At 39.3% G+C, this 10,333-nt stretch overlaps 1 protein-coding gene across 1 annotated transcript in view; it reads left to right on the forward strand.

Moving 5' to 3' along the window:
- The window catches only part of LOC119324811 (nuclear pore complex protein NUP205-like), a 26,645-nt gene extending 16,585 nt beyond the window's left edge, over positions 1 to 10,060 (forward strand). Inside the window, exons 26-44 of the mRNA XM_037598578.1 lie at positions 533 to 727; positions 3,142 to 3,234; positions 3,302 to 3,415; positions 3,490 to 3,648; positions 3,728 to 3,783; positions 3,865 to 3,937; positions 4,039 to 4,229; positions 4,333 to 4,543; positions 5,237 to 5,401; positions 6,263 to 6,433; positions 6,516 to 6,650; positions 7,271 to 7,414; positions 7,489 to 7,611; positions 7,690 to 7,782; positions 8,402 to 8,530; positions 8,748 to 8,848; positions 9,229 to 9,348; positions 9,439 to 9,514; positions 9,719 to 10,060. Of these exons, the coding sequence (XP_037454475.1) occupies positions 533 to 727; positions 3,142 to 3,234; positions 3,302 to 3,415; positions 3,490 to 3,648; positions 3,728 to 3,783; positions 3,865 to 3,937; positions 4,039 to 4,229; positions 4,333 to 4,543; positions 5,237 to 5,401; positions 6,263 to 6,433; positions 6,516 to 6,650; positions 7,271 to 7,414; positions 7,489 to 7,611; positions 7,690 to 7,782; positions 8,402 to 8,530; positions 8,748 to 8,848; positions 9,229 to 9,348; positions 9,439 to 9,514; positions 9,719 to 9,802 (2,433 nt within the window). The 3' untranslated portion in view covers positions 9,803 to 10,060. The remainder of the gene's footprint in view (positions 1 to 532; positions 728 to 3,141; positions 3,235 to 3,301; positions 3,416 to 3,489; positions 3,649 to 3,727; positions 3,784 to 3,864; positions 3,938 to 4,038; positions 4,230 to 4,332; positions 4,544 to 5,236; positions 5,402 to 6,262; positions 6,434 to 6,515; positions 6,651 to 7,270; positions 7,415 to 7,488; positions 7,612 to 7,689; positions 7,783 to 8,401; positions 8,531 to 8,747; positions 8,849 to 9,228; positions 9,349 to 9,438; positions 9,515 to 9,718) is intronic.
- The last annotated feature ends 273 nt before the right edge of the window (positions 10,061 to 10,333 follow it).

Consider the following 10,333-nt stretch of genomic DNA (forward strand, 5'->3'; position numbering starts at 1 on the left):
TGAGCGTTGGCGCGCGGCCGCGGTTTTTACGTCTCCTGCCTCCGGAGATGTAAATTTGCACCGCGAGGTGATGTATCTCCCGGAGATGTAATTTTTTTTTTTTTGCATATGAACCATCTGTTGGAGAGCTGTTTTCTGCCTCAGAAGATCCAAAAGTTAGTTATTTTTACATATGGACCGTCTATTGGAGATGCTCTTAAGGACATGCTAGGTAGTTTAATAGCAACCTTCAGGTATTCTCCATTTCAGGTAATTTGTTGCATTTGTGCAACTACTTGGACACTACCGAACTGCTAATACTTTGCAATAACTGAAAAGTGCTAGCAAGTTGACAGCACAATTCTTTTATCTGATGGGATATGGGAAAAACAACTGGATTTTTGGAGATCTTGTTTTGCTACTTAGCAACCATATCTCACCTGCGAAACCAAATGTCTGATTTTCAGGATATTATTGATTTTGGTGGTTGACTGCTATTTTGGTCTTGTTGGTATTTTTGTTCTGTTATTAAACTGTACTTTGTCGGTTTCAGAGGGCGTGGTTGCTAAAGATACAAGCATTGGCACTACATGTATCTGATATATCATCATCTGTGTATCGGGAAGCTTGTTTGGCTATTCTCAATGATACTTTTGGTCACTGCGCTGAGAACATGAAGAATGCAAGCATGTTCCAATCTCCTGGCACTCCCATTTGCACTAGCAGTGGGCTGATGAATAGAAATAAGGTAAATGTCTGCTATTTTTGTTTGGTGACTTGCTTGTTTTTTGAATGAAGAAATAGTTTTGTGCGGTGTAAATCTGTGATCTAGTGTGTGTTGGATTATTGTCAGTATATTTTCATATTAAATGCAGCTTGTTAGAAGATGATCTGGTTATGAGAGTTGAACTTGATTTCCGCCTCCAAGTGTACGGATTATACTGAACTACTCCCTCCGTCCCATAATATAGGAACGTTTTTGACACTACACTAGTGTCAAAAACGTTCTTATATTATGGGACGGAGGGAGTACAAACTGTCCAGGGAACTGATGTCACCATAAGCATTCAGTTGGACATGTGTACTTAGATAAGCATGATGTTATCTCCATTGTGATGGAATGTTTTTTTCTGGGGCAGGACTTATTTTTTATTACCTCACTGTAGCTCTGCGCAATTATTGCGAGCCCTTAGTTTCTTAGTGAAAACGCTTCGAAATCTGTTGGTACCATTAAGGCTGTTAGCCTGAACCTCTCTTCTTTCTTTCTGGACACACACACACACACACACAAGAAAGTTCTTGTTCTGGGCAACAGATGCCCTTGCTCTTTCACTTAGTAACCAATGCTTATTTTTACATCCATGGGGCGCATGTCCTTATATAAGACTTTACTCAAACCGACCTAGCTAGACTACTCTTATACAGCTAGCACATGATCAGTATCTTCTACCAAAACAAGAGTACAACTCTGACACCTAATGTAAATTCCAACTTCGCTTTTACTACTGCTTGCTGCAGCCCTTTCTTACTCACTACTGAGGCAACTAGCTAGCTGTTGCTGGCAGCTTCTGGCACGAACCCAACTTGGACTTATCTTGTTCAAGTCACAACAAGGTTAGCTCCAACAAACCAGAAATATGGCTGGAAATACGATGGCTACTGTTTTACTCGTTGATCATCGTCCTAGATATAATTATTGCTGCTGCCTTTAATAGTCCCAACTTGATTTAGCTGCCTGCCTGCATTTTTGTCAGTTCCTTTTAGGAACCATAAGCTAGTATCACACCTAAGGTGCGTTTGGTCGGAGAATGTAGTGGATTGTAATGGGTTGGTTCCAGATTTGGGGCCATTCGGCTGTTTGGTTGGAGGAGTGGAATGCAATGAGGTGGTTCCACACAGAGGAATATTCCCCTCAGATGCTGAGGTAACACCAAATCAGCCGGACTGTCTTGTTCTTGCTAGAATCTCATGTTCTGTGCTCTCATGCGACTTCCCAATCTCACCGCTCCATCCTCTCACCCAGTAACCTCTCACATACTCACCTCCTCTTTCACGTGGGCGCACCTCAAGCATCGATGTGCAAATTTTGTGGAAGGGGGAGGCAGGGGGCCAGGGCTGGTTTTGGCCAGCGGTGGCCACACCTGGGTGGCAGCCCGGCAAGGTGAGCACACACAAGATCCATTGGGAAGTCAACGGCTGCGCTGTGGAATCTCTGCAGGTGCTCTTGCGCCGGGAGACACACCGGTAGCAGGTGCCACACTGCATCGTTGGTGAGCCTGCCCAAGGCACTGTTTTTTAGTTGAACGACTAGTCGATGAGTCGTAAAAAAATGTCGACGAGTCGCGACTAGTCGCAACCAAGGGCAAGGGTATCAAGCTCACCATCATTGAGGAACAGAGGAAGAGGAATGCGGCCGCCCACCTCGCAGGCTTGATTCTGAGGCGTCAATTTGTTTTGCTATTGTGAGTCATCTGCAAGGATATAGAACCATGTACCCACAACTTCCGTTTCTAAGTTTTGCCTGCTTTTCTTGATTTGCGAACCCGAGGTTGCTAGATGTAATGGGACAGTTTACATTATTTAAGTGCTATTCGAGGCATCCCTGGTTTTCTTGCATGTTCCAGTGATCAAGTTTCGGCATTCTCTATCGAGATGCTTTGGAAGTTTGGACCATAGGTTATATAATTTTACTTCTCAGGTGCACTAGGAAGTAGCATGGTGTGGTCAATTATTTGAGGTGCTTGTTTCCAGTAAAGATAGTTTTTTTAGTCACATAGTAACCTTTGGCTTTTTGGTGGTTGCTGAAATCGAGAAAACCTCGATCTGTTGTTAATGTTGACTTGTGTGGTTGTATGCACTAATTATTGCTACCATCTGGGTTATGATTGTTGAGAACTTGTGATTATACATAGTATGAGAGAGAGAGAGAGGGAGGGAGGGAGGGAGGGAGATTTGGCTGAACAGTGAACGATGGAGTCAGAGGTGGCTTGAAGCGCAAATGCTTCACCGGCGTTAATAAAACTCATGCCTGCACACCATTCAGGACACCAGAAAACTTCAGAAGTATCCGGACTTGCTAAACTTTTATTCCTTAACAGTGAGAGTAAGATGTCTTGACAATTTGTCAGATAGAATATCTTATGTACTATTTGTTTCATGTAGGTTTTGGAATTGCTTGAAGTTGTACAGTTCAGATGTCCAGACACTTCAATGAAATACCCTCAATTGCTTTCAAATCTGAGAGTTGAATCAAAGGTGTGCATTTGAACCTTTGAAATTATTATTTTGTTTTTTGGTATCTCATCAGTTTTTTGATTCTTAGATTGAAGAGATCCTACGGAATTCTGCAACATCTGAATTTGGCGGTGTATATTATTTTTCGGAGAGAGGTGATCGACTGATTGATCTGGATGCGTTCCATCAAAAGCTTATCCAGGTTGCGTGTTCAGTCCTTTTCATATTGGGTTTTGAGATTATTATGTTCTTCAAGTTGCTTCTTTTGATGTTCAGATGTCACAAGAACTGCAAACACAATTGAGCGAGTCTGAGAAAGGAGAGCTAAAAGAATCGTTCCATCATTTGCTGAAATGGGCCTGGAGATATAACAAAAATCTTGAAGAACAGGCAGCCCAGCTTCACATGTTAACTAGCTGGTCTCAAATTGTTGAAGTGAGTTGTGTGTGTGCATGACCACTTAATCTTTTCTGTTGGAAATTTGATATAGTAACCCGCTTGTTGTTAATTTCAGGTAGCTGTATCAAGGAGGATGTCATTGCTTGAGAATCGTTCACAGTTATTGTTTGAGTGAGTTTGGACTCTCTTCTCGTAGAATGTAAACTCTTGTTCTTGATAAGTGTAACAATCATATTGGACACAATGCTGCAGGTTGCTTGACGCTTCATTGGGTGCCACATCATCTCCAGACTGTTCAGTGAAAATGGCGTATATTTTAACCAATGTAAGTTGTCCTTTAGCTGCTCTGTATCAATTATCATTCTCTTAATCGGGTACCGTACCTTCTTTAGACTACTTAAATTTGTTCATGTGGCCATTTTCAAGGTAGCATTGACCTGTATGGCTAAACTGCGGGATGAAAGATTCATATGCCCAACTGGTGCAGATTCTGATGCAGTTTCGTGCCTTGACATTATTTCGGCAAAACAGTTGTCAAATGCTGCCTGTAACTCATTGTTGTTCAAGCTCATTATGGCAATAATGAGAAATGAATCGTCTGAAACCTTGAGAAGACGGTAATTTCACCATCATTGGTGACTAGAGCACAAAGAACCTTTTTTATCCAACTTGTTCTTTCCTTTTCCAGTATAAATGCTGACTTTGGATTGTCTTTTGCAGCCAATATGCATTACTATTGAGTTACTTCCAGTATTGTGGTAGCATTCTCGACTCTGATGTTCCTCCGTCAGTTATCCGTTTCTTGCTACTTGAAGAACAGGAGGGAGATGATGATGAACTCACTCTTCAAAATGTTCTGAAGGAGCAAAGTGAATTAGCACGCGCCAACTTTGCTATCATAAGGAAGGAAGCTCAAGCGGTCATCGATTTGGTTAGGCATTCTTCTGTTAATAAAAAACAATGGATGCTTTGTTTGATGTGTTGCACCAGTCAGTTGAATTTTCTTTTAAAACCCTGTCATGTCTGAAGATGCATATGAGGTAGCTTGGGGCCATAATACTAAGGCCAGGTAGCTGAAGTGACAACTGACAGTTATTCAGTTGACACTAGGCTAAGTTTGCCATATGCGAGCCTGACAAAATTGTTTGGATAAATTGTAGATAATTTCTGTATTATTTGTCATGCTTTAGATGATGCTCTTATTGGTGTTGGATAGCATTCCTTTCTCTGGCCTTATGTTCTAATTAGAGATCTAGGCAAAATTTCTATTGCGATTATGTTGAAGAGAAGCATAAGGTATTGCAAGTTTGCTGTACATCTGTGACATGGATATGTTGCACCACTCAGTCCCAATCAAAGCGGCTGTGTGAACTTCTTATATGCATATCTCTGCCTTTCATCACCACACCAACATGGTTCTGGTCTTCTGTATGGCGAGATGGTTTTGGACCCTAAATACAACATTCTCCAATTATACTTACTGAAGTGTGCATTGCTGTATTCTTCTTATGTTGTCCACCAACCCTAATATTCATGAAATTTCATGTCTTATTGTAAGTTGACTACATTTACTAAGCACATTGTTGAATGTTATATGGTTCATTTTCATTTTGTTCTATTACAGGTTACTAAGGATGCTATCCATGGGAGCGAAACTGGGAAAGCAATTTCGTTCTATGTTCTTGATTCATTAGTTAGTATTGACCATGAAAAGTATTTCTTAAACCAGCTTCAAAGTCGAGGAATTCTCAGATCATGTCTAACTGATGTTAGCAACTATTTGTCAAAGGTGCAGACTTTGTTTCCAACTGCTGTAAATTTGTTTTTTGAGAATCTGCTGGCTAGTTTTAGGCATTATTTTATTATATGCCACTGACTTATTGCTAACCTCCTTTGAAAATGAATCTGTGCTTGTGTTGTGAAGCTTTCTTTTTCCTTCTCACTCTCTATGTGGGATAGAGCTACCACTTGGGAGTGTATCTAATAATAACTACAAAAATAGGACAATGAGAAGTAAAAACTAGTCTAGGCCACCATATCAGATTTGGATAGTGCAATTCAAGCAGGGGTGTCTTCCATTTTACTAAAAGGTACACATGGATAGGAATTTAAAGGTGAAACTGTTATGGATTTTCTGGATAAATGTTGGTTGCTTTATTGGCCGTTTCAAACCACAAAGATATGGTCCTCCTTGGGTCTGACAGCCAGTGTTGTTAAATGTGATTATTTTGTGGCTTTTATTTTTATCTGTCTGAACCATGAAGATATGGTCCGACAGCCAATGTTCTTACATCTGATTGTTTTATGGCTTTTATTTTATCTGTCTGAAACAAGGAACTCTAGGTATGCCTATGTTCTTTTTTTCTAGAAGGCAGTGATAACATATCTCTATTGTTTTATGAAGCCTGATAACTGCATTATTTTCCATTATCTTTGTCTGTTTGTACACATGGAGTATTAAAGGTGAACAGCCACAGTACGATAGGGTTTGTGTGGAAAAGTTTAGTGGAGTTTCTCTTTGAAAGATTTCGTTTATTGTCAGTGTGCTCGTGGTTTTGTAATTAGCATTAGCAATGAAGTTTGCTGCCTATAGTTCTTTGTCTTGCTTTTCCTACTGTCCTGTTTCATCAACTTTCTTTTGTTTTTGTAGGACATGTCATTCTCATCAGAGTTTTCACAGCGGTTTTGCACTATTGATGCTCAGTTTTCATTACTTCTGAGAATCACTCACCATTATGGCAAACATGGCTCTCAGATTTTGTTATCCATGGGTGCTTTACAAAATCTTTCATCGTGCAACCTCTTGGGTTATCAGAAAAAGGTGTGCTATGAAGTCTGTACCGTTTAGCTGTTAAATGCTTATTGTTTATGCAGATGCACTTACAATATTTGTATATTATCAGGGAAGTTCAAGGCTAAACTCTAATGTTGTGAAGGAACGAGCTGGGGAAACTGACAAGAAGTGGTCACTTACTGCACCAGTACTGCGGATAATCACATCTTTCACATCCCTCGTGGACTCAGCTGATTTTCTTGAGGTCAGTATGTCCACATTTTCTTATGTCATCTGCGCCGAGCATTTGGAAACATAAATGTGTACTATTGTGGGTATCCCCTTCTTTTTCATGCCATATGCCTAGTTACATTTGGGGAAAAAATTATTTGCACGAGAACCAAACAATGAAGATTAAATGGCATTTGATCTCTGTGAAGTTCAATTTCTTTTTGATAGTCGTATACGGCAGGCGATGGCCCTGCAAAAAAAGCATTAAATAAAAGAATGTAAAAAGGAAAATTAGAAATATAAATTTTGATGAGCTATAAGCTAACATGAAGTACATAGCACTACTTCTAGGCATTTCTATATTGTTTCGTATTTAATTATGACGATCGATGGCTAAATATGATTAGCTTAACTATCTTGCTGTAGTCTTGCTATTTTGTCAATGGCCATTGCAGTGACGTAACTTCAGGGACATTTTACTGTTTAAGTTAAATAGCAATTCCTTCTAAGTAGCATTGGGCATAATCAATGGTTTCATTGGGACCGTGGGCTATTGGTTGTGATGAGTTCTACTTGAGACGCATCCTTTGCTTTGATGTTAGTCTGTGAAATTTCTGTATTTCTGTTCCACTAGAAATTTAAATCTTGATTCAGGTGAAGAACAAAATTGTACGTGAGATAGTGGATTTTGCCAAGCAGCATCAGTCCATTTTTAATAGCATTTTAAGAGAGAACATATCTGGAGCTAATGCCTTCAGCTTGGAGCGGCTTAATATGGTGGTTTCTATTCTCAGCAAGGTTTGTTATTTGCTTCTCATTTGATTTTCGTCTTCTACATTATGGTGGGTTCACCTTCTTTATATACTTTATAGATATGGGCATACGAGGAAAATGATGAATGCAGCTACATCCAAGATCTATTCTCCATGATGCATTCTCTTTTTAGTCTTGATTTTGGATCTCTGAATTTCATTCAATCACCAAATATGATTGAGGCAAGTCCTAATCTTCTATTTGTGTACTCTTATGCACTTGGGTCTCTTCTAATACATGTAAATATCACTGCCCACCAGAATCAGAAGTCAGAGTTGGTATTATTTGGTATCTGCTTTGGCCTAATCTCTTACCTATATTTTCTGGCTACAAAGAAGAACATGCGGTTTCAAGTAAGTGATGCTGTTTAAACCCCTATTATGTTTTTTGTTCATGGTCGTGTTCTCTGTACAGTCAGGTTTAAGTACAATAAAGGAAAAAAAGTATTTTGGTGATTTTGCTATTTGGTTGCAGTCATCCTACTTTTTGATTGGTTAGAACCTTGCTCGTAATAATCTGTTAGTTAATAAACTCGTGCTTGTAGTGATCAGGCATGAGGCTTGTGAGTTGTGACATCTTTCTCATAAATTTATATTCAATGCAACTTCTATGCTGCTTTCTACTCGATATTTCCAAAAAAAAGGCGGTGAAAAAAAAAACAATTTTGTTCCACATGTTACTGCACATGTCCGTAATAGTTGCTTTGGCGGTCTCCAGTATGGAACTTTGATTGTTTATTTTGAAGTAATATGCTGGTAAACACATAAACTTATGATATTGTCAAAATAAATATACAAAAATTCTATCATGTGATATGGCTGTCTGCAATCCTGCATAACGCTTGGCATTTACTACCAAATCAACGCAGGGGGTTACGGAATTGAACTAAGTGACCAATTGCAGAGTCCAATTGTTTGGTGCTTTATATGTTTTCATACATTGTTGATAACATGCTGCAACCTGACCTTGCAGATTTCAGACGGTGATAACAACAAACTTGGTCAGCAGCAACCAACACTACAAATGGTTTCAAATCTTCTGAACTCTATAACACTTGCTCTTGAGAGAGTAGGTGAAGAAAAATATTTGTTGTTGAATAAGGTATTTAATTTGCTAAGCTACCTTGACACTAAATATGTTACTTAGAGCGGATTCCAAGTAAGGAGCATATCCACTGAATATGTAGTTGGAAGTTGAATACATATCTGGAGTTGATGGAAATGATATGGTGGTTTAGTTCTTTGGATTTGAAAGTAACTATGTGTATGCTCTCAATCTTTGATTCGACAAGAGTTGATTTGTTTGCTTCATGCTACAGGTTCGTGATTTGAATGAGTTATCTAGGAAGGAGGTCGATGAGATAATAAAAGTATGCATGAAGCAAGATTGCATCTCGCCCAACGATAACATCCGTAAAAGGTACCACTTTATTTTGTTCTGGATTCTTACCCACAATCTTGGTTCAGATATACGCTATCTTGTCATTCAAACATCTCAGCAATAATGCGCACATTTCGAAGGGGAAAGCATAATAGAGAACTAAAAAAAATATTCCTGGTCCCTTGACTAAATGATCTTTATTCTGCTTGGGATGACAATAGCGAAAATATACAAGTACATCATTATTTGACCTTGGTAAAGTTTTTTCTCTCATGTGTTATCATGCTATTACTAGGCACTGTATCATGCATTAGCTATCCTGCAATGATCGTAAGTTTATATTGTATCAATGGTTGATGCTATCTACTCATCAACATCACTTTCAGTAGGTAACCACGAGACTGTTTCTCTCTTTGTAGGAGATATATTGCAATGATAGATTTGTGTTGCATGGCTGGCAACCGAGACCAGCTTATAACACTTCTACTCCAAGTCGCTGAATGTGCCATCACTATTCTCCTTGTTCATTTCCACGATGAGTATGAATATTTATTGATTTTGCAAACACTTTGTTTTTTTACTGTTTTATTCTTGAAGTCTGAAACACCATTACGTTCATATGTTTGTAGAGCTTGTGCAGAAGACTTGTCTTCATTTTCCGATGAACTACTCCCTTTATTGGGGAGGTTAGAGCATTTAAAAGAGGTACGGAACTCATATAAATGTCTCAATCTATTTGCTCAGCTTTAAATTAATGTATGTATGTAAGCAAAATTGGGCCAGGTGAATATAAAAACTTCTATTGAACTTGCTGAGAAGTTTGGGGTCTATCTACTTCTTTCTCATGCTTGGCTTTGTTGGGGTTGGTGTGCTCTGAAAATGATACAATTTCTTTGGCTGCCTTTGCAGGACAAAGTTGGACGTAATCTCAAGTTGTTCTACAGATCTGTTAGCACTTTGAAAGAGATGACCGTAAGAAGCATGACCATGTGATGGATAACGGGGAGCATACAATAGAAATGATTTGTAGGATATGTGTAACAATGTTGTTGTATATGGTGACTTACTGGCGTATCGTAATGTTATTGCTCTGGTGAGAGGCCAATTTCTGCTCTGATATGTTGTTGATTGGGGAATTCAATAGTTTGGTCGAATTGTAAATTGATCTCCATCCTTGAGATCTAGGCTTAACATTCATAATTTGGAGGATTTATTATTAAAGGTATGGATTATCCTTATTTTGGCTGTTTACATGAAGGGAAACACTTCCCTACAGTAGTCTGATGTGAATCATTTGTCAGACTCGTCGGACAACGTCAATTTGTATTTGATCTCATGGCTGAGAGATACCCTTAACCGTCCGATTTTCTGGCCTACGCCCCATAATCTTTCCCTGAATTAACTCTCTCCATCTCTCCTGTCCATCCCATGCACATCGAAGAGCTCGCCATGCCCATCTCCGCTTCTCCTCTATCGCCAAGCACGAATTCCACCTGGTTGTGTCCCCTTGTCCGGCGTGGGGAC

This window comes from Triticum dicoccoides, chromosome 6B, assembly GCF_002162155.2.
Source record: "Triticum dicoccoides isolate Atlit2015 ecotype Zavitan chromosome 6B, WEW_v2.0, whole genome shotgun sequence".
Lineage (NCBI taxonomy): Eukaryota > Viridiplantae > Streptophyta > Magnoliopsida > Poales > Poaceae > Triticum > Triticum dicoccoides.